At 43.4% G+C, this 24,342-nt stretch overlaps 1 protein-coding gene across 2 annotated transcripts in view; it reads right to left on the reverse strand.

Moving 5' to 3' along the window:
* scfd2 (sec1 family domain containing 2) overlaps positions 1-24,342 on the reverse strand; it is a 78,017-nt gene that overhangs the window by 34,945 nt on the left and 18,730 nt on the right. For both annotated transcript variants that reach the window (XM_029430044.1, XM_029430043.1), the window contains one exon: positions 7,442-7,733. In XM_029430044.1, the coding sequence (XP_029285904.1) occupies positions 7,442-7,733 (292 nt within the window). The remainder of the gene's footprint in view (positions 1-7,441; positions 7,734-24,342) is intronic.

Here is a 24,342-nt window from a genome sequence, read left to right on the forward strand (position 1 = left end):
TCATGCCAAAGCAGTCCCAAATGTGGATCCAAGTGTCATAATTGGAGTGTTTTTCATTCTTAGCTTAACTGAATTTTCTCAAACTACATTATGGTTTTATGCATCAACCCAAAGCTAGGATACATGAGCGACATATGCATTAGTCCAGAACCTCCCATGTAAATGGCCCAACGGAAAAAACCACAACCTTTCGCCATTGAATTAAGGAGATGAAGCACGTAGACCATTAGGTGATTAAGAAAGACATAGCAGCATATCAGTCCAAACATTCCCTCTCACTGCCCCCCTCAGTTTGCAGGCCTGTGTCTGGTCAGTCTGGAGGTCAGCTGAGTAGGAGGAGCAAAGAGATAAGCCTATCTCCCACTATGTCCATCGCATTACAGGAGACCAACGGCTACAACAGAAAATGACCAGACACCAGACTGCAAGTACAGAAAGACTCCTTTCTCCTCATCCCTTACTATCTCCTTTTATCTATTGGCTGGACCTGCAGTCCTCCATAGGGACACTTTGATAGCACAGACCATTACCTCTTCATGATTTACGACTGCCTAGAGACATATAGAGAGGAGTGTGTGACATGTACTAAACAAAGCAGGGTATGGTATGGAAGACAAAAGAACAGAAACTAAAGGGCAGAAAATAGGGGAAGGGGAGAAAAATGCGTATTTTTTTAGCTTCTCTGCTAGATGAGGGGGTGTAAGGGGAGAGGGGTTGTAAAAAAAAAAAAAAAAAAAAAAGGAGGTAGGGGAGTAGGGGGGCGTTCCCGCTGGCTCAGGCCTTGATTAACACCAGGCCTCCTGACAGGAAATGACCCGGCCAGCTCATAGCGCCAGGAGAGCTTCCATCTGGTGTCGAGGCCGTGAAGGAATTCTCCACCCAGGAGAACTCAGAACCGAGCAGAAGAACGTCAAACCGAGTATTTCACGTCCATGAGCGTTAGATTAGTCCCATTGTTTGTACAGAACGCTAACACAGAACATATCATTCTGTTCCTGTTGCTGTTTGAGGGCGTAGTCACCAAAAGCAGTGCTGAGATGCAGCCTTTTACTCAGAAATCCTGAACACGTCACCCGATTTTATTGATAGCCGATAACGCCAGGTTTGCAGCTGGATGTCCATGGAGGAGTGTGGGGGGAAGGCGGTTAGGGAGTTCCTCAGAATCAAAAAATGGAGTAAGTTGCATTGGTTTGGAGGGAGGGGATGGAGAGAGAGCGAGGGGACAGTTTGGGGAGGAAAGCGGGTACATTAGGACAGGTCATGTTTCACTGCTGACTGGAATCCTAAACGTAAACAAGTTCTTCCGCACCAACAGATAAAACACAGATAGACTGTAAAACCGAGTGGCTCTGGTAAAGAACAGACTCACCAGCACGCAAACTCATACACTTATTTATGAATGTCGTTGGAGCCAAGACATTAGTTTCTACGGCCATCAGATTATAGAAAAGATACGCACAAATGCTTACAGAAAACTTCTTGAAATTCTTTGACTCGCAGTGAGTGCGTGTGTGCGTGTGTGTGTGTGTGTCTCTCAGTCTAAGTGCTGCACAGACTGTAAAGCAGAAACTTGCGTATGCAGATGAAAAGGGATGACGTCCAAGATGAGCCAAGAACAGTCCTTGCAGAAGAAAAAAAAGAGGCAAGCGGGCAGAGCGTGTTGGCTGGACTTTTCCACTGACCCTCTGTCACTGATGCGTGTGCAGGGGCCAGGGGTCACTGTCTCAGTTAGAGTCCCTCTGGAGCCGGCATGTATGGTGTGTATTTCTGCCTTTGCTTTGTGGTGCGAGTCCGTGTGTGTCAATTTGCAAGTCTGTGTGGGATCGTGATAGTGTCATCTTTCATTCTACAAGGCCGATTCCCAGCGGAGATATAAGTGCTTACGAGCCTTTTATGATGTGCATTTCCTGTCATAAATAAGAAGCAGAGGAATTCTCCGCTGAGCGCTAACACACTCCATAAAACAAACAGAGGTGTAAACTACACTCTGGGCCAGCTCTGTGAAATCTACTCGGCAAACCGTGGCTGCTACTAACTTCAGTTGTTTGACAGATGATGATGGTTTGCTTCTGAGTGATGAAACTGCAGATTCCTTTGTGTGTTACTGCATACAGCACAGCGCTACCTACAGTACAGCATTTGACAACAGTCACTTCCAAACGATAAATGCAACTATAGCTCGTTTTCCTTTCAGGTTGTCAAAACAAATCCAGGACTGAAGTTGTAGACTTTAGGTTATACCACGTATTCAAGAGGCGTCACTTCTATTTCCGGGGTGTTTCAGTTCTTCAGTTTCATTTTGACTCGACTTTGTAAGAACGAGATGAACCTACAAAGGCTTTCATTGACTTTTAAAATGTAGTGTTTTTTTTGACCAGGTGCATATCGAGCATTAGTGCAATAGAATACGTCTATGATTGTTACTTTGGGCAACTATCCTCCCAGTTTAAAACATGGGGGGGCAAGTGCAAGTGGAGCTGCATACACATCTTTTGCTGTATGTGTTTTTTTTTACTAATATACAATGAAAAGTGGTTTTAAAAGCTCACAGAATGCTAAAAGACAAGCATTGTTTGCACTTCATACGTCTTTATCTGTGAAAGACTGTACAGAAGAACGGACAATGACAAGCCATCAGCTGAGACGTTTTAGATTCAGCTCCACACACATAAATATTTACATGGTTAGGAGGACTTTTGTATTTGCAATTCTGCATTTTTAATGTCGCAAAAACGTTCATGCAAGTTAAAAATGCGTGCACATCCCGGGGCTTTATGAATCTGCCTCAGACTGAAAGAAACTACGAGAAAGAACCAAAGTTTCTGTGTTCAGTCAGAGGCTGAGCTGAGAACAAACATAAAATCAGTACATTAATGGTTTTGGGTGAATTAACACAAATTGTTCAGCGGTCAAATTTGTGCAAAAGACAAGCAGTGAAGATGTCTTGAGCACACCTTAATAGACGGCATCCTACAAGCCTTATCTTACACCTCAACCGAAACTACACAGGCTTTAGTTAAAGTGTTTATCGGAAGTGGTGGGGCAGTTGAAATGAACATCCATTCATTTTAAAGGCTGACAATGCAAAAAAAGGTTAAGAACAACTGCAGCGGAGAAAGACAGTTACTGGGCTAATTTACCGAAACCTGTCCGTCATAGTCACATCTGCACAGTCTCCCGTTCCCTCTGTCAGAGGACTGTTTCCCACATGCGTTTGACAGTTCATCTATATGGGCTTGTTGCTATACTGCCACAGAGTTGTAGCCATTTATTACCTCTCCCGCCTGTTACCTTCTGTCACACTCTGCGTGTGGTTCCAAATCAGCACAACTCTGAGTAGAAGAAAGCCGTCAGTGGGATGAATACAAGGAAACATGGTTACAGTATGGAGACCCAACCACCGTGTGAGCAGACTTGGTGGGTTTTGCGATTTTGGGGGTCTGATCCTAGTCTCTGTGTGTGGCCCTGCCTGCTAACCAGGCCTGTCTGCCCTGGTAGGGAGGAGCTGATGAGTCTCTGTTAATTAAAGCCTGAGCTCCATGTCCTCAGCTTATCTGATGAAGTGAAGTAGAGAGAACAAAGCCACTGGCTGCTTTGTTCACCCCAGGGTCTACGGTTTTCACCTCGTACATGTGTCTGTGTGTCTGTGTGTTTGTGTAACAGAGGAGGAAGTAAAGAAAGACCACCAATTAAAAATAATTGGGACTAATTTCATAAACACAGTGCAACAGGGGAAATATATTTAATCAGGCGCAATCATTAGACTAACTTATGCTCCACTTCCCACTGCAACCAGCCTGGTGCTTTAGGGCCTCCAGAGAGAGGAAGGGAGGAAGAAACTGAGGGTGGAAAAAAGAGAGAAAGAGGGAGAAAGAGAGAGAGAAATGGAAAAATAAATTTTAAAAAACAAAGAAAAGAAAAGTTTGAGATGTAGGCAGACGGAGAGTTGGTGGCCAGAGTTATGTGTGATCCCTTTCATGTCCCTTGACTGGCCCGTGTTGCCGTGCCAACCCAAACAGAGGCGTTGGGGAGGTCCGACTCTCCCACCGCTCCCCTCTTCCTTTCCCCGCGCACACCCCACTGACAGGATGAATAACAAATCCTATGTGTGTCTGAGGCAGAGCGAGAGAGAGGAGCAAGACATGAAACCACCGCAATTACAGATACAATCCACGTCTTGCTCTAAGAAAGATATTTTGTGACCTTCTTCCCTTCTTTATTTTGTGACCTTATCTTCTTCTGTCTTTTTGCTGCCAGTAAATCACAAGCATCACCATCTGGGGACTGGGATTTCATATTCGCACTACTGGAGCTGCACACCCACACACCTACACAAATACACACACTATGATCCATCATTCTAAACTAGCTACATGTTCTGGGGGTGAAGAATTAGGAACATTTGGGTTGGCCTGCTCTCTTTTCTCAGCACACTGTACTTCAATGCTGAGAGAAGAGAAGAAGACATTAGAAGGAGATGGAGGAGGTTTGATTCTGCACCGAAGACTGACAGGAAACAAATCCATGAAGAAGTTTCGCTCTCTTACCAGCATCAGTGTCGTTTTTGCCACAACTGAATGAGGGATTAACAGTAACAGCTTGGAGCTGTTTACAACCTGCACACATCACACACACCACTGACTGTCTTCAGTACCCAATCAGACTCCAGGTTACAGGAGAGCACAGAGTTCCTTATCCAATCACACAGTTTGTTCTCTATGTCCGTGACCAATCCGGCTCTTTCCACATGTGGTGTTGGCTGTGGAGCATTTAGTTTAAGGCCTAATTTCCCAGGCTGCAGTAAGCAAAACCATTTTCTGGGATAAATACTGTTCAACCCTTTAATCGAAGCCATACCCTCAGACAACAATGCAGACGTACTGTACGGTCCTGTAGAATATGAATGTTTATTTCACAGACACACACACACACACACACACACACAGACATACACACACAGGAAAAAGTTCCTTTGTGTACAAAAATGCAGACATGAAGACATAGAAAAACGCTGGTTAACACTTCTCCAGGAGTGTGTTTAGGCTGATTTTTCATTAATCCCACGAAACAAACATATGGTCATTCCATATGGCTCCATTGTTGTTCAAAAACTATATATTAAACACTTAAGTTAGCCACAGTGTCCTTTATTACCAACGAACATGGGCACTGAAGTTTATTTTTAGTAAATCCCATACTGATCTGCAGCTGTAAACACCCACTAGCGCACCAAATCTGCTGCTGAAAATAGTCCCCAATAAATAAAATCTATTTCCAGGTGGTAAATAATGTTTGCTAAAAAAACAAAAAAAACAACCTACAGTGCCCAACAGTTTCAAGAAACTGTTAAGCCTTTAAAAACAATTAAATTATATATATTTGTGACCCATTTTTTAAGATTTACAACTGGCTTGGAGCTCAGTGCCACAGAGAAGTCAGAAAGTAGTAGGAGACAGACTAACATGTTGTGGGTTTGGGTATTTCATGGGATCTTTTCGACAATAACAAAAATATAGAATATCAACTAAAGGCCTGGGGCGCAGCAGAAAGTGGCACGGTGAAATGTATCTGCTCAACTTTCCAAACATATTTGGTTCCAGACGCTCTGTGATGAACTGTCTACTCGCTGGCGTTGAAGCTGGAATTCACTGACTTTATATGAAATGTTGCCGTCTTGAATGCTGGTGTGACCAAACCTTTATCTTTCAAATATCTCTATGAATAAAAAAAGGTACATATCCACCTCATGGACTATGTAACAAACCGTTACTTGCTGCTCATAAATGCAAAACTGGGAAAACAACCGTCTCTCTCTCTCTCTCTCTCTCTGGCTTTATTGTAAAACAAAAAAAACTACGTGTTCAAACTCAGGTCCACCAGGGCTGACAGGAAATACAGGAATACAACAACATCTACGGTGTAAAGTAGTCTGAGGAATATCATTTCCTGAAGATGCTCTTTAATTAAATTCCCAGAAGGAAGTAGTTAGCGGGGTCGGGGTGTGTTGCATTAGCTTGTCCTTTCTTTGTTTCTGCTACTCCTTGTGTGTTTACTGTTCTTGTGTTTCTGCATGTGTTGTAGCCGAGGGGAGCAAAATACAAGAATTTGTAAAAACATTGTTCTCAAGGCGACCAGGTTTCATTCGACGTCTGGTTTCCATTTGAGTATTTTAATTGGGGAAAATGTCACAATCAGTGTTTTGCTCTGGATGCAGAGAGAGACGACCTCCCGCATCATGTTACCCCAGCCAAGCACTTCATCGTCTGCCATAAAAACACAGAAACTGGGGCATGCACGTGCACACGCTCACGTTTAAAAGCAGGGTGCACACTCAGCTGAATACCTCTGAATGGGCAAGACATGCGAATATGTGCACACGCATAGTTGTTTTTCTGTCTAAAACACACCTGGCACACTATGACAGGGTAATTTCCAATGAAGTGTTATAACAGAGAGTTCAGGTTTTTAACATGAGCCACATCTCTCGGCCTGTGCCTGCCAAGAGGCCCCTCAACTCCAAACTGCACTTAGCCAAGTAGAACAGGAAGAGAGAGAGAGACAGCGTATGAGAAGGAAAAGAGTGAACAAGAGGGATCGACAATCTTAGTTAGGGCTTTACATACATTTACCAACCCTATATATACACCATATGAGCCTATGTGCGATATGAGATGAAAACCCTAACAGCAGTGTATTATTTCAGGGCGTGTGCTAAGGTAAGGAGCGGGCCAAAACTAAAAGTAGCTCTAATTGTGAACTATGTGGCAGGGGAGGAGGCAGTGTGTGTACAGGCTCAAGGTTAAAGACGCTATTACTCTGGGAGGTACAGCTGGCTGTGGTGCGGAGGTAGACGGATAATTCCTCCTAGGGCCTTGATCTGCTCTACCACACAGTTACCAGCTCAGCTAAACCGGCAATGATTGGTGGAGCACAGAGGAACCATAGAAACCAGTAGAAACACACACACACACACACACACACACACACACACACACTGGTGCCTATTAGCAAGTTTGAAACACAAATACAAAGTTCTCCTATGTCTGTATGCTGTCCAGGTATATTTCCTTGTCGTAGCAGAGGAGCTGTAGAAGTTAAAGTGAAGGGTGATTTCTCTCTCACGCTTATCCAAATGCACAAAGTTCAGACATTCCCACACTCGTCTATTTGTGTTGCCGCTTGCCAAACAGACCAGAAACCGTGAGTGTGTAGACGTGTGCAATGATGTGATGCAAGGATAGAAGGAGAGGGATGGGGTGTGAAGACTTTGATTAAAGTCCTCCCATTAACAGCACTGGAGGCAGACAGAGGAAATAAACAATCAGCTGTTCCCACTCTCCTACTCCAGTTTCTCTCCTTTTCGACCATTAGTCAATTTGGCAAACCGAGCATGCTCCTGGAAGCAATCATGAAAATTGTGATCACATTAACTCTCTCTCACCGGTGAGTTTCTGGAGCAAGGGGCTGAGTTCGATCTCTCGGGTGATGACCAAGGTGAGCGCTCCTATCAGCTCCATCTCCAGCTTCTCCAGATGCACTTCCTTCGTGTGCTGGTCTGCGGGCTGCGCCTCACCAGCCAGGGAGTACAGGTAAACCAGCAGGAGGATCAGCTCCTCGGGCCCGCTTTCATCCTCCCGGGACCTTCCCGAGGTCGTGCTGTCCTCGCCTCCACGGGGTTTTATCAAAGGCAGCAGCTGCCTTAGCACAGCATGGAAATCAGAGTCTCCAAGAGCCTGTGACACCCACACAACACACACACACAAACGTACACGGAAATCAGGTGGTGAGACCAAACACAGCAACTTTTGTACCTTGTAGATCCCTGTAAGGGCCTTAAAATAGATTTTTGCTTCCCATAGTGCACAATGACAAGGGGCTCGGTAAGAATGTTGATTAAAGGGGAACTCCATTAAAGTATGTTTACAGGTGTTAGTGAGTACTGCTGCATATTTTTGTTTTTAACTTTAAAAATACTTTTGTGGCTCCAGAGGGAGGTGCGCAAATCTTGATGAATGACATAAAAACTCAATAATAAAATGGAGAGCCAGTAGCTCAGTCCGTATTGACTGGGCTTGGGAACCGGAGGGTTGAGTGGTACTTACAGAGGTTGGAGTTGTATTGGTGGAGTACTCTTAGAAGGAATAGTTGGACGTTTTGGGAAACCTGATTCTCGACTTTCTTACCTAGAATTCGAAGAGAAGATTGATACCACTCTCATGTCTGTACGGTAAATATAAAAAGGTACCACCAGCAGCAGCGTAGTTTAGTTTAGCTTAGCCTAAAGACTGGAACTAGCTAATAAATACATTTCATCTGGTTTGTTTAGTCCATACAAGAACTGCAGTGTAAATACGACATGTTGATTAATTAAATTATTAATTAGCAGTGTCCCCATGTTGAGTATATGGCATTATGATTCAGAGTATTTACATAATATGATATTACATATTCATTCGCCTGTATTATTGTTAGTCGGTGTCCTCGTGTGAGTTGTATAAATACTGTAAGTGTTTAAATTAAGAGCACAGTGTGAGTGAGCTCACCGTTCCATTTGCTAATTTTACAGCTCTGCGAGTGGCTGAGGTGAAGCTGAGTTTAGTTTCATTCTATTGTTGGATTGCACACACACACACACACACACACACACACACACACACACACACACACACACACACACACACACACACACACACTTAGGTAAAGTGACCTGTTTTTGTGAAACTGTCTAAGCGGGTCTGAACAGTCCAGCTGTAGATCACCGGACCGTTTACAGAACACTGGGCACTCTCACAACGGGAGTGAGCTCATACACATATAAAACAAGGGTGTGGAGCTAATCTGTCCGAAAACTTAATGAAAAAAAAGGGCTGAAAGGGGGAAACAGAGGTGAAGGGAGACAGCAGGGGAAGAAAAGGAGTCGAGAAAGATGCTGAGATATTACAAAAGGAATTGCGTTTCACATGATAGTAGAAATGGAAGGATTGTTAAAGGAGGACAGAATGTTTGTGCCGCATAGAGCTACAAATGCAGCCGTGGATAGATTTCATTTTAACGAGGGATTCCTCTGTGAAGAGCATTGTGTTTCTCTCACCAAGACAAACAGTCTCTGAGAACGAGGGGCTGTGAACCTTGTGGTGGGCCCACTGGGGGGGATCCTGTGTCTGACCCAGAAGAACTCTTCACTGAGCCAAAGACTCAATATAATAAGACCCAGAGACGGTGAGCCAAAGCCACAGAACTGACTGAATGTCCCTCATGAAGAGTTTTCACATCAGTGGCTCTTGATCATAAATATAGAGTTAAACTTAACATCACACTGCTGAAAGTGACATCTGCATCGGTCCCAGCAGCATCTAAGGTATCAGGGGAACACGTTCGTTCACTGCCAACAAGGCCTCCTCCCTGCCGCAGACCCGAGCCAAACACTTGCCCTTCGGGAGCGTTCAAACACAATCCCACCAGACATGTTTCTTCTTAAATGTTGTGAAATCAAAAACCTCTCTAAGTTGCACTCATTGAAACTGCCAAACAGTTTGGGATCTTTCCCTGGCTCGTTTTGCTGCTGGACGTCACCGACATTAAGGTTTATTTTGTGTGGAAATGCACTTCCTCTTTCATCTCTCACTTTAGAATGATTGCTTGCCTACACTTCTGTGTGTACATGTCCAGGAGGTAATTCATGAGAAGCGTGACCACTGTCGGCAAATAGCATTTTAATTTTGACCAAAGGTGGCCTGAGAAGTACGTCCTGCCAACTGACTTTGGCATCAGAAGATCTCGGAGAGAGGAGGAGCTGGAAGAGGAGCTCTTGAGGGACACTGGGCCCCCACATCATTTGTAAAGAAGTAATTCCATCATACCTGAACTAGTATTACCTCCTTGTGTGTTGCTCTTCAACATGTGGTATTTACTTCTACTGGACAGGTTGGTCAGCAAAGCTGCCAGATTGTTGTTGAAGGTTGTTGGTTTGATCAAAGTTACCATTAAGCAGCGGAAAGACGCTAGAGTCTTGTAAGAACAATGATTTAATGTATTACCACTACAATGAGAGATATATAATTTTAAAATGTAGTTGCCCACAACAGTGTTCCCTTCAAGTGAAGCTGTGTAAACTATGTACTGTGCAGTATGTGTAGGCTACAGCACGTGTGAGAGGACACATGCACTGTGACTGGGTCCCTTCAGGAGATCTATAAAAGCTGCTGTCAGCTGCAATGCCATGGCGCCAGAGCAGGAAAGGGAGGTCTTTGGTAAAGAACTGAGAGTGAACTGAGTGAAGCTGAGTGGGAAGACTGACTAAAACTCTTTCCAGCACTGAAGCTAAACTCAACAATGCCCGGCTCACAGCGCTGGCACACAGGCTCACTGGAAAGGTAGTGTACGGTACTGTACACCTCTGAGAGCAGAACGGAGCAGAAGACAGCGAGCTTTCCATGGCACGTAGGAGAGCACAACCAGAGCATTGCACTCACATTATATGGGTTTTTATTTCATTCCATTCATTTGAGCAGTGAATATGAACATTTGAAGAATAAGGATTTCAAATATAGGGCCACAAGTGTTGAATAGTGAGACTTTGTGCCATCTGGACCACCTAAAAGCATTTAAAATAAGTTTCTGCAGTTCGCCAGATTAATGCATTATTTATTAAAATCTTAAAAGAAGAGCCAAGTCAAGTACATTTGATCTGTTACTACCAGTTTTATCTAAGTACATTTTTTAAGGATGTCTTTCCACCAAAGCATTAATCTGACTTTTAAAAACCCATCTAACGTTTCCCCCAGGAAACCCTATAAAAATACTCTCACTGACAGACTCTAAATTCTGCTAAATTTATGTGGCGTTTAGGGTCCACGGTGCAGATTCAGGGGCCGTGCTTACGACCTGAACTACAGAATTACAGCCGTAATAACAGGAAGCTAGCATTATTATTACACACCTGGTCCCGCTGCCATGCACTAATGCGACTATTGCAGAAAATTGTAGAGCAAAAATGGCTTTTCTTTGTCAAAACAATGCTAATTTTAGGGCGTGAAATTACTCAAATAAACACATTACTTTAAATTACTTGAGTGTTTCTTATCATGACAAAATAATGACCTAAAAAAAAAAACTGACTTTGGATACAAATATAAAACATAGCACTTCTTTGTTCTCTGAATAGGCTCAGCAGATTGGCTGATGCTAAATTTGCCGCTGAATCATTTGTAAACGACTGAAAACATCACTGGCTCCTTGCTCGCGCCTTTGCACCAATCATAAGCTCTCCGTTGTGTTATGCTCTGGTTTAAATCGCTATGCCAGTGATTGACAGATTACTGTTTGGCATATCCAACCATCCTGGGGTCCATGAAGGCTCAATTTCGCCCAATCACAGCGCCGAGCCAAACTCCGCCCCTGCCCAGCACAGCCTGAACAGGAAACCAGCTCCAGATGCAACCCCTGGAGGAAGGTGAGTGTTTCAGATGCGGCACGACGCGCTAAGCAGAACCAGGCCTCACTTGCCTCGCTCACTGCCTGCACAATGAACCTTTTTTCGGGCCCTCAAGGCAAGGGGGAGGGGAAGAGTACTGGAGGTGGGGGTCCTTGTGGGAGCTAGAACAAAGTTGGCTATAGGTCAGTTGTTCCAGTAAACCAAAGAAACCGTGGACAGGAGTCACCTTACGTTGATGTCAGACAATTCATCATTACCATAGCAACTGGGAAAAACTCATTTGCATTCCTTTGCGAATGCACACATGTGCTTCATTTGAAAATATGTAATCACATCCAATTTGCATTTGTGAATAACAACACGCAAAGCTGGAAGGGATACAAGCAAACTTCTAAGTCACTAAATGCATAAATCTTGAAGTTAGAAAACAGCAACTAAACCTTTCCTCTAAATTATGTTCAGCAAGTTTAAGTATTTGTACCAGAACAGCTGGAAAACAAACAAGTATGTCTTCATCCTCAGAGAGGCTGGCAGGATCTCGACTATGTAAACAACACGGAAAACTCAGAGCAAGCGAACAAATGCTTTGACAGACATTTTGTAAATGTGTGCGTCTTATCTGAGCCTGGCAGCGCTCTCGCACACGTAGAGCATCTCAGCAGGGACATATGCTCATTGTAACCTGTGGTGATGACAATGATGATACAGAGAACGGGTTCACCGGAAAATGTCTGTTTATTAAAAAGACGGAAATTTGCCTTAAGCTGAGCGGAATGGAAAAAATAAAGTTTATCTCTGGAAGTCTTTCTACAACCATTATTCTGTTCTGTGTGACAGGTGAGGACAACGGATCAGGTGTTTAACAAGGAGAGCGGAAATGTGACTCTAAACACAAAGACCGAGCAAGTGCGCACACAGGATCATACCAGTTCATCAATTCTCTGTTGTTAACTAGTTCAAACTAAAGAATCACATTTTGATTCGTCATTAATAATGCCACATCCCTTTTTACTACGATTGTGACTTTTTACTCAAATACAAAGTGAGAGATTTGAATTGCACAAACAACAACATCTGCAAAAAGATCAGAGGTTTCCTGGCCTCTTGTGTCATTTTATATATTGTCTATTACTTATATAATTCTCATTCGCATAAGGGATTCACAGAAAACAATGCATAAAAGTAATCCAGGATTACTCTTTAATTGTATTTATATTATTATTATTATTATTATTATTATTATTATTATTAATAAGATTAGCCTCACTGTTGTGAGCCAAGCCAAACATTTCCTACGGTCGCTGCTTCACATTAAAAGCATTCAACTACCATAATACTGGGTGGCTTTTATTGTGAAGTAGCCACAGAAAACACTATTTATCTGTAACTGTGGTTAGCACTGACTGAAAAAACAAGACAACAGTTTATTTCTGCATTTGTTTTGACAGTGAATCAGTTTGAAATGTTTCATTAAGTAACAGAATAAGAGGGAGCAGCCACAGTGAGCTGCTAGATGAAGAGCTGCAGGCGCCAGACTGCACACCTCCGAGTCTTCTGCAAGCTGACCAGCTTCACTGTGCCCTGCTGTACTCGTGTGCGGCATGAAGTCAGATCGTGTTTGCAATGATTTTTGACTGAAAGTAGCTGCACCAGGAGCGTTTGTGTGGTATTAAACTGCACTTGCTGTTACCACCAGTAACAACAAGTGCATTATTAAGTATCTTCAATGTTTGACACTACTTTCTTCTCCAGAATGATCATCATCCAGATGATCTGATGACTAAGCAGAACACGGGTTGAACGCAAAAAGGAAAACGGACCAGGTTTTACTTTACAACAAATTTATTATTACTCAGTAAATGATGGAACGTACTGGATGTGCTCTGCAGCCTGACCACTACTCTGTGGCATGGCCATCAGTCGGTTAACTCTCGCATGTCTCAGCTCTGCGAAAACATACACTTAAATATAGCCGAGGAGCCAAGTTAGAAGAAAACTCTAAGAAAAAAGAAATTGCGAAAGATTGATTCATTTATTTATTGGACAGATTGTAAAGTGAGAGATGGCATGAGACAGCACAGTGGAAGGAACAGCTCTTAAAAAGGTAAGGTGACCCCATGTCTGGCACCATCAGCCTGATTCTTGTTATGTTTGTGGGAACACGGAGACATAAATCTTTCTTTTTAAATGAGGCCTGAATTACCTCACAGAGTGAGGTGGGTCTGTTTAGTTTCCACCTAGACGAGCGACCTGGTCGCGGATCTTCACGGTGGACAGTTGGGAGGGAAATCAATGGAGACACACAGCTGAAGCTCGCTGGGAGGAGGGACAGACAGGCAGCTGCCTCTCCGTCGATACAGGCGACAGCCCTCAATAGCGTACACCTTTTATCCTCTATAAACCAAAGTCTCCACAAGCATCTCAGTCTTTAATCTGCATTTCTTCTTTTCTGCTCTGTGTGTCAAAGGTTGGCTTGGCTGAGAGCTTCAGGGCTATAATTTAGAAGAGACGTGGGATCCAATCACAGACACAAACACAGGGTCCCCGCACGCCGCCTTGTCACCGCCAGTCAGCCACATGCTGGCCACTGTGGCTGGACTTTGTCTGCCCGGCACACGACACCCTGCCTGCTTATCACACTCAGGCTAACAAAACCTGCAGGCTGAAACCTGTACTGAGCTTTTAATGTGAAAAAGTGTATCAAGCAGTATACTCCAAGTGTTTAGAAACATAAGGGAATTCATGAGGCTTTATTTTTGCCACATAGGCTGCAACAGATTATGGTGTAATTTACCAGATGAGAGTTGCTCTGCAGCCACAAACCCCAGGGCCATGTTAAACCTCCCGCACTTTTCTCACACTGCGAGAAATTAAATTGTACACATTCATGAGTAGACACACGCACATATAAACTTCCCCCTAATACAGCCAAGGACAGTACATTACGTCCACTACTAATTGACGCAGGAGGCTCCAGCAGGGAGAAAACATCCTGAGGTAAACACACGGTTTCTAGACGAAGCAGAATGAAAAAACAACAACACAATTTATCTGATGGGATTCAAAACGAACAAACTGGCTTCAACATTTTTGCAGTTGCTCGGTTTCATTGTTTACTACAGCCAATTTAGAAACGCGATACGGACATGATGCGCTACTCTGGTAACTTTCTTTTTTGCTTTGTTTTTTAATGAAGAAACATGTAGTGTGAAAGATTAAAGCAGCACATCTGATTCCAGTTTCAGTCTCAGACATGGAGAGGAGGGGGCAGAGTTTGGGGGTGAATAACTTTAACCAGCACAAAAAAAAGGAGGCTTTTTCAAAATAAGAGTTTGGCTTGACTGGGTGGGAATAGGCCGAATGCAAAATCGTAAATGTGTTGTGGCAACTTAGTGTGATCCTTTGTCTGTTTTTGTTTCTGCTTGATTTATGTGAAAGAAAACACACTTCTAAGTTTGTATGAGCATGCTTGCGTAAGAGGGAGATACAGTGTTTGCATATACGAGATGCTGTGCTTTCATTCAACTCCGGGGCTTGTAGAGACTTAAACATTAGGGGGCACTGTTGCACCACGGCGAGCCCAGGGACGCTTGAGCTCAGCCTGCACGGATTGAACCTCGTCTGCCTATTTCTTTCCCTCCAAAACTCCATCACTCGGTCTTGGAGGAGTCTTAAACAGACAAGAAACGGGTGGAGATGTTGGATCATTTTTAACTATTAGTTGTTTGTTAGGTGGCGCACAGCTGTGCCATTGTGTATTCTGCATTGTTGACCTCAGCTCTACCCATGACGTCGTTTTTAACCTGGCAGGGTGTCATCACAGGCTGCAGTAGGTGCAGAGCTCTGTCGTGGGTAGGTTTTTTTCTAGTGTGGTTTGAATAAAACATGGAATTCATCATGAATAACACGAGAGCTGTGTCTCAGACTGGAGTACTGTGATGTGAGTCATTATTCAGGCACAGCTGGTATGCTCTCCTGTCTCACAAAGGAGGAGAGCTACGTATGTATGTTCGGTCGGTGAGTGTGCTACATATGGCTTCTTTTCTGAACCCCACATTAACACAGAGGTCACAGAGGTAACTGCATTTATGGCTTAATGAAAAGGAGGCAATGCGCACATCTGTTTTAAAGGGAAGGGGGGGGTGCCAAGCCTGAGCAACGGAGGTTTGTGTTTGTACGTGCTTTGGTACGTGTTTGTGTGTGTGTTTTCTGTGTAAATATGGTGTGCATCATAATCTGGACCATACGCCAACCTGTGCACATCACTATCATAGACACTGATACACACGCCTACACACGGCTGCTCTTCCATAAACATTTAAGAAACACTCATTACAGACACGGGAAATGGAACAACTAATCTCCCTCCATTTCCCTGAAAGCACACATTTGTACACACACCTGGTTAGATGAAATTAAATGAATGATGCTCAAAGTACTGGAAGATTCTATAAACAAAGAAAATCCTCAAAGTCAAACAATAATAATAAAAAAAAAGATAAGAGAAAATAGGGAGTAAAGTTTTAGATGACGGGAAGGATATGTAGTAAGACCTCCGCTGAGAGATGTTATCAGTGCAGTGATGGTGGTATGAGTGTGCTCCTTTAGGTCACATGATGCTCCCCGATGAGCACACTTATGATGTGACTCAGACCAATACTATATTTACCAGTCAATTATGATCCAAGTAGTTATTTACCTTCTGAGCTGGCTAACATGAGAGGTCTTAGTGTCAATAGACATACATAAAAGGATGAAATGTGGACCTGTAGCGCACACACACATAGAATTCCACACACACAATGAAATAAAAAGGCATTATTGGGTAAAGACCGCGTAATAAACAGTTACAGGCGTATTCTCCCAATCCGTTTCTTTATGGGAAACCCCTTTTCACACAAAAAAGAGACCGAAAATAGAGATAGGAAATAAACGCCACAGTAATGTGTTGTGGTGGCAGGGGGTGTAAACTTTCAAAATAAAAGTTAAAGAAAGACTTAAAGATGTTTCGTCTTGCTTAATTTCAAAAATGTTTCTCCATCAAAAGTGAGACCCGAGTCTTTTCTAAAGCTTACCTCACAAATGCTCAGGGGGAAGATATTATTTTAACACAGTGACTCGTATCTCAGTGCATCGGTGCAGCGGGCCGTGAAGAGAACGCTCTTTCTGTGAGTAATCTAAGACCTGAGACAGGGGGGCATTCTGCACACACAGCAGTCCTCTGTCACATATACTAACGTGACAACGGTAACACAGGTTGTATGGAAGCTCGCTGGTCCCCACCAAAACACTAAGAACTCAGTCTGACTGGAGCACAAACATACACACACACACACAGACGCGCGCACACACACACACAGACGCGCGCGCACACACACACACACACACACACACACACACACACACACACACACACACACGCAGACGCAGACATACAGGCAACAGAAGGTATATGTGTTACACTTGTGTTTACTGAAGTGTCATGGGGAGGGCTGGACACAACACACAGGCTAGAATGAAAGAGAGCACAGGCATACAGTGATCCTTCTGCAGACTACATGTCTGCACACTAACACCCATCGCCCTGCACAAATTCCATCTGTTACAACACTTTGAATATCAGCAGGGTTTACCAGGATCTTTTTATGGCAATTCATTTGAACACTGACCCACATTTCATGAAAGGGGCAAAGAGCAATAGATGCAAACAGAGATGCAGAAGGAGAGTTAAGAGTTGGGGTCAGGATGGAGACAGACAGTGTTATGAGCCGATTTCCCTTTAAAATGTGCCCGTGTGTGTGTGCGTGTGTGCATGCGTGTGTGTGTGTGCATGCGTGTGTGTGTGTGTGTGTGAAAAACAAAACTCAGTGCTGGTCTGCTGACACTGGTTCGACATAGAACAATACAAACAACATCACCAAGGGTTTCTACTGCACAAACATTCCCAGAGTCTTAAGCCCACGGCTCAGCTAAAAACACGACTAGGAGGGGCAACAACACAAACTCCAACCATTAATACAGCCTCACACTCTTTTTCTTTTACTCTCTCCATTATTGTCTGCCTTTTTCCCAGATTTCTTCACCCATTCCTCTGTGCATCCCCTCTCTCTTTCTCTCATTCCTCTGTGCTTTGGCCAAATCCCACAGACTCTTCTGATGTGAGAAAAATCCCCCCAAAGACTATCATAACTTTGAGAAGTTATAACTTACATCTTTGACAAAATCAAAACCGCTAGAACCCGCAGGTGCGATAACACAAATCAAATCAAATAAGGGCTCCACTGAGGCTTTGCGAGACAGTCTTGTATGACTGGGGGCTGAGATAGTGTTGGAGGAGGAGCGGGGGACATAGATGGATGGCTACATCAAACTCAGGCTGGAATAAACTCAATGTATTCAATCCTTCAATCCTTACCTTATCTCCACTGGGTCTCATGGACTGCCTACACTTCCCAGAATTCTTGGGTCACTAACTGTGTTCCCGTCACACATTAGGCGTTTCCTGCACTTTGACTGTTTGCGTGGATCATTTCTCTACGTGTGCAACTAATGTGAGGAGGCAAAAATCCTCTGAGTTGTTTCTGGGTGTTATATTTTCAGCCAGCATGGGGTTTCTAAATTTTGGCAGCTGTTTCCAATGTGATTATCTCCCTGTCACCTTTGGGGCGCATATCCCAGATGGGTTTTGTATAATGAAGAAGACGGCATCATTGACGATCCCTGGCCTGTCATCTAAGTTGAGGACGACAGTTTGCCACAGAGGGTACACCGATGTTTGACTGGCCTCTCTGATAAGTAATGGTTGACGCCTGGTAGTAAATCCTTAGACGCGCACCCCCCCCCCCCCCCCCCATCCTTGCTTCGTACACCGTGAAAATGTCTCTCTCCCTCATCCTCTCCCATCATTTCTGTCCTTCCTGAACAGATGGTAAACACATCACTAATGCCTTGTCTGTCTGTTTGTCTATCCTGTGATGCAGTGCAGAGCCTAGATGCTAAACAAGGACTAAACACATCACACTGGCAAAGAGGCACCGCTTCTCCAAACACCACTAAGACCGTGAGAATCACAATGTCACCGTGTGCTTGATGGTGTAAGTGTTCAAGTATCCAAAGTACACCACTTTGCTAATATTACCCTTTTTTTTTTTTTTTTTTTGCTTCACCTTGACCACTGTTTTTTGTACTGTATACACTAGTCTGTAGTTGTCTCACACTGACAGCAGTGCAGGAAAGTAACTAAGTACATTTACTCATGTGCTGTATTTAAGTATAATTTTGACGTACTTGTACTTTACTGAAGTATTTCCATTTTAAGACACTTTATTTTCTACTCCACTGCATTTATTGTCAGTTTAATGACATATGAATGGTTTGAATATCAAATGATTTAAACACAAGGATTTATTGGCATGATGAGCAACAACTCTAAATAGTTTGGCCACCTCCACTGATATTAATGTTAGTGGAAGTGGACAAAATGTTGCAAACAACTTTCTCTATGATTTAATGCAGTGCAACATCACCATGCACTGCAGCCTCCAAAAGGACCACAGAGCTGTGTCAGCACCTCTCGGTCTCAAAACAAACTGAATATTTGTTTTATTGCTGGGCGTGTATATTGGATAACTTTAGATTTAGTTGGGTGTACCTAAAGTAACACAGTGTGACTTAATGAATTTGTGTTCCATCATTATAATCAGTCATGTACAAGATTGTTTTATTTTTTTGGAATATATTATGACATATTTGACCAAATGCTTAACGCAAAAGTTGTGTCTATTCAAAGAAATAAAAAAAGTACACATTAAAAGTATGAGCAGAGTCAGCCAAGTGCAGACTGCAGTAATGCCAACTTACAAAAATAAAAATGTGATTCTGCAGTTTAACCTCTGTATTGTTATGCTTGAGACAGGATGTGGAGTAGTGGTTAGTTCAGTGTGAATGAGGACATCTGAACTTGTGATCCTCACCCCCAGATGTGCAGTATGTATTTAATGTGCCTTTAAAGTCAATGCTTAATTTGTTCTCTACATAAAACTCCTAATAACCACAATAAGCTGAGAGTAAGTAATGTCTACACAAACATGACCACCCAAAGTGAACACACAATTATCAAATCACAAATGTATTCATTCATTATGCCTCTCAAACACAATACATAGCATGATAAAGGCCATAAATCGTGTCACTGTCAATAGTGCTCCTCGTGTCTGGAGATATGAGAGGAGAGGAGCAGATACATCTGCTGTGATGTTGAGACACACGACGCTCACAGCACAGAGACATCACAACTGCAACCATGAAAGAGAGAGCATCTTCAATAACTCAGAACAGAAGAAAGAAAAACAGTGGGGAAGATGGAGAGTTAAAGAGAAGGATATTGGGAGGAGGGGGTGAGGGGGGCACATGGCGGGCGTACGAGAAACCCGTCTACTCCTCCTCCAACCCCTCCATCCCTCCTCCCGATAATAATTAGCGGTTCGGCGTTGATGCTTGATTTGGGTTACTTTCATTCCTTTTTTTCCATTTCCATGAAAACAGCAGCGGGGACAAACAGGCCCACATGTGTCTCCAAGTACAGCAAGCTTAGAACAATAGAAGAAGAAAAGTGGGCCATATGAGTTCACTCTAGATGAAAGCTAGAGCAGGAAAACACAGGAATTAGTGAGGTTTTCCCTCTCATGTTTTCAAATCGAGTTTTCCCATTGGATAAAGTGTAGCATTGAAGGCTGGAACAGCTTGGTTTTGGCTTCAAGTGGTATACACCATGACAGGCAGTGGAAAGTTTTCAAGAAAAACTTTTCAAATGCACTGTTGTACAATAGCCCACATGTTCTAGTTACTTCAACACTTTCTTTGTATTTATGTCACATTGAAAAGCTCATTGATAATACATCTCTCTGCGTGCCGTATCTAGCAAACATGTGCTCAATCAGTCTCTATTCGTCATAATTGCACTAAACATATCCAGTTTTTTGGCAACGGTTCTGAGACACTTCTAACAAACCCATTCACAAATATTTCTTCGATGCGTACATGTTCACATCCACCGCTCTGGTTTAAGACTCTTACAGGATGTTTGAGTATGTGCCTACAGGCCTTTGCACTGCTGTACCAGATACACTCTTCTGCTCAAAATCAAGATTACACAGATACAAATGGACTGCATTTATATAACGCTTTTCCAATCTTTGCGATTACTCAAATACACTTTACAACACATGTCAGCATTCACCCATTCACACACATATTCATACAGAGTCAGAGGCAACCATACAAGGTGCACATCAGCTCGTCAGTAGTGATAAACACACACACACACACACACACCGTTGGCCATTGGGAGCAATTTGGAGTTCAGTATCTTGCCCAAAGACACTTCAATATGTTGACTGCAGGGGCTGGGGATCAAACCACTGACCCTCCAACCACTGGACGACCACACTACCTCCAAAGCCACAGCTGCCATAATGAGAAACATTTCTAGAAAACCAATCATATACATAATGAAATATAAAAGGGTTAGGGGAGGAAAATTCAAAACCAAGACAGAAAATACAAATGAAATGGAATGAAAGGATGGCAGGAGGATATTTAATTACCTCCAGACCCCAGCAGAGAGCCTTGGAGGCATCTCCATATTCTCTGCAACCCAATGTCAATCACGTTGAGAGGGGAGTAGTCATTCGCTCTCTATAAATCCCTCCACAGATGACTTTCATTTCTAGCTCATGCAAGATGATTCCAAGTACAACAAAAGGCAACCTTGCCAAACACAAAAAAAGAAGGGAATATGTATGCATTGTTCTCTTCCACATAGCTCCCAACAAATGCAAATACCAACTCAAGTTGAAAGCTGAGCTCAAAGCCAGATACAGCTAATGTTGTTACTACCTATAAACATTGAAACATTTAAAGTTGGAGCGGACTGGGGTTTGTACGCTCTCGTTGCTCAAATCAAACGCTGAGATGCTGATGGGCTTGTCGTAGATTGTTCTACCATGGACTTTTCAAACATCAAATAAAGCCTTCTTTTAGAAACAAAGGTCACTGTAACACCCCATACGATTGATCTGAGTTATTATTGCTTACATGACATATCCATTTGACCACTTTCCAAACACTGTCAGAGGTGGCACACTCACTTAGCTGGTATAAAAGACAGCACTGACCTTGTTACAGATACCCATATGAAACAAATTGTGAGCTCCACCTGATCATACACTCAAACCACTTGGATCCAGCCTCTTGGGCTATGTGGTTACACGTGGAGCAGTGCCTCAGGGAACTATGGGTAATTAATGACAGAGTAAGGGTGGCAAGAATCTGTCTCTGATTGACCCAGTATGACCCTCACTGCTTAGTTGCCATAGTGATTGGTCCAGCTCGTTCCCTTTGGGCGAATCCCTGGGCCGACAAGGTGGGCATGGTTGAACAGAGGGGTGGGGGTTGAGGATAGAAGAAGGTGCGGGCTGGGGTTTCAGATGGGTACAATTACACGCTATAGCAAAGAGGAGTGCTTGTTCTACCTTTGCTCTACGACCTAAGGGGGTCACGCCTTCTTCCCCCACCTTACCCTAATCATCTCCGTTTACAGAATGCAAGTCATACTTGGCAGTAGGGGGCACTGCTAATCTACTGTGTTTCAAAAGGCCAGCAGGACACTGGCCAAGCAAGTTCTGATATTACTGCCCACTGGTTGACCTGGCTGAGCATTCATCATCAGTCAACCAAGCATAGAGAAACTGGACAGTCATGTGTGTATCTGCAGTGCTAAACGTCTGCTAATACTGCAAGTGCCAGCGGTAGAATGTGTCATTTGTCACTGGTCACTAATATACCCTTCACCCTTAACTGATCAATCACAATGAAATCTGCAACCTGGCTAAAAAATCTTTAATCTGGCTCTAAGGGGTCAATCAGTATCTAAAGAAGACACTCAAAGGTCCTGGAATGTTTCTCTGTCTCTATTTCAGATCAGACATACAGACACAAAGACACATGTCCTGTGGGCTGTGACCTTCCCTGGCCTGTGCTCAGCAGGTAGCGACAAATGACCTGATAGTTAATCTGTCCTGAGGTGGAGCTTTTCTACTGGGAACAGAGAGCCTGTTTGTGACAACAGGAAGTTGAGACACTGTTACCAGAATAAGCACATTAAAGGATGCATATGCATGAATGCATTCATACACACATGGCCGCACACACACTTACTTGCAAGCACATCTGGCTATAGCTCGAGATGCAGTACATTGTGGGAAAAAATGGAATATGAACAGCGAGAAGTGACATGTTAATTATGAAGGAAGGGGTTGTGTTCCAGTAAGAGGAATACAAAAGTTATAAAGTGGTTTGTTGGCCAACTCCTTCTGGGACACTGGGTCATTGTTGGGTCTCTTGCAACCCCTGCCATCTTCCCTTATAGTCAGCTTTTTCTACTCCAGTTCCTTATTAACAATCCAAGGGTGAATGCTGGGCATTGTGGGATTTTTCCCCAGTCTGTGGTGTCTTGTTGGCGCATGCTCAAATGAAGTCTGACGCCAGGAGGCCAAGTCAGCTGACCACACTGACCTGATTCACCAGGGATGGAGAGTGTTAGTTAGAGTTCCAAGAGCCCCCTCTGATCATGTTCCCTAGACCACCTCACCCAAACACTGGAAGGTGATAATGCAGCTCAGTACAACAGAGTTCTGAAATGCCTAAAGTGTGCTCAATTGGAGAGAGCAGTATGGATGATCTCAAAGAAAGATCAACCATTTCATTCTGCAAGATTGGGTCTGAGCGAGTGTGAGGAAAACCTTTGGCCGAGGCTGTGAAAAATGTTCAGTTAAAATCCTGCAGAATCATCAAAAGCATACATTCGTGAGGGGAAAAAAAACTCCAGGCCACATGAAATATCCTCCTGACGAGATGGGTTTTGACTCCACAGTTAAACAGCCGCAGTGAACAATAGAGACCAGTACAAAACACATCCACAGATGCACATATGCAGCGAATGCAACTCTGACTCAATACAAACAATGCAGAGAAAAAAAGTCAAGATTTAAGTAGAAGAGAAAATGTTTAGTGCATTAAACCCTTAGGAGCCCATCTTACTCCCTCAGCTTTAACATTCAGAGGGCTGTAGCTCTATAATTCTACAGCTATTAACACCAAAGCAATTCCTATAAAGTTTCAGTTCAGTGAGCTGAGATATAGATTTAGCAGAAAGATGCTTAGTAGAACATTTAAAATGCAGCACATGCAAATGACTATTGAGCTGAGAAAGTGGAGCCACTAAGGTTTAATATGAGGCAACTTGATTGAGCCTCCTTGTGTTCCTCCATTTTCCACGGGAGACAGATTGAGCACAATCATAGCCAGCAGGATGGCGAGGCGATTAGGGATAAGTAATGCAGAAAGCGGAGGGAGCCAAGCACCTATCTGTCTGAGAGAAGAGAGGTAATGATAACAGGAAGTGAGATGAGTTGGTCTTGCCCTCTGGCCTACCAGCCCATCACCTCTGTTAAAAAAGGTCCCTCTCTATAAACAGGCCTCTCTCTGCCTATTAAACAGATAGTACATTAGGCCTGAGCTGTGCAGAACAATGTAAACACAGCCGTCTCAGAGTACTGGCGCTGAGAGGGGGGGCTGGAGATGGGAGCTATTACTGGGTCTTCCTGGGAGTGAACACCATCACTGCTGCTCTCTCCCCACTGTAATCCTCTCCAACTAAACACAGGAAGGAAGAGATAGGTAAATAAGTCGCTCTTCTGATAAACCCAACTTTCTTCCAGCTCTACATTTTCCTCCAGTTTTAGAAGGCTTGTTATACTACAAAATACAAGGGTGTATGTGTTTGTACATGCGTGTGTGTGTGTGTGTATATGTTACGTTGAGACATATGTTTGGAGAACACATAACAG

The sequence above is a fragment of the Cottoperca gobio genome, chromosome 4 (genome assembly GCF_900634415.1).
Source record: "Cottoperca gobio chromosome 4, fCotGob3.1, whole genome shotgun sequence".
Classification (NCBI taxonomy): domain Eukaryota; kingdom Metazoa; phylum Chordata; class Actinopteri; order Perciformes; family Bovichtidae; genus Cottoperca; species Cottoperca gobio.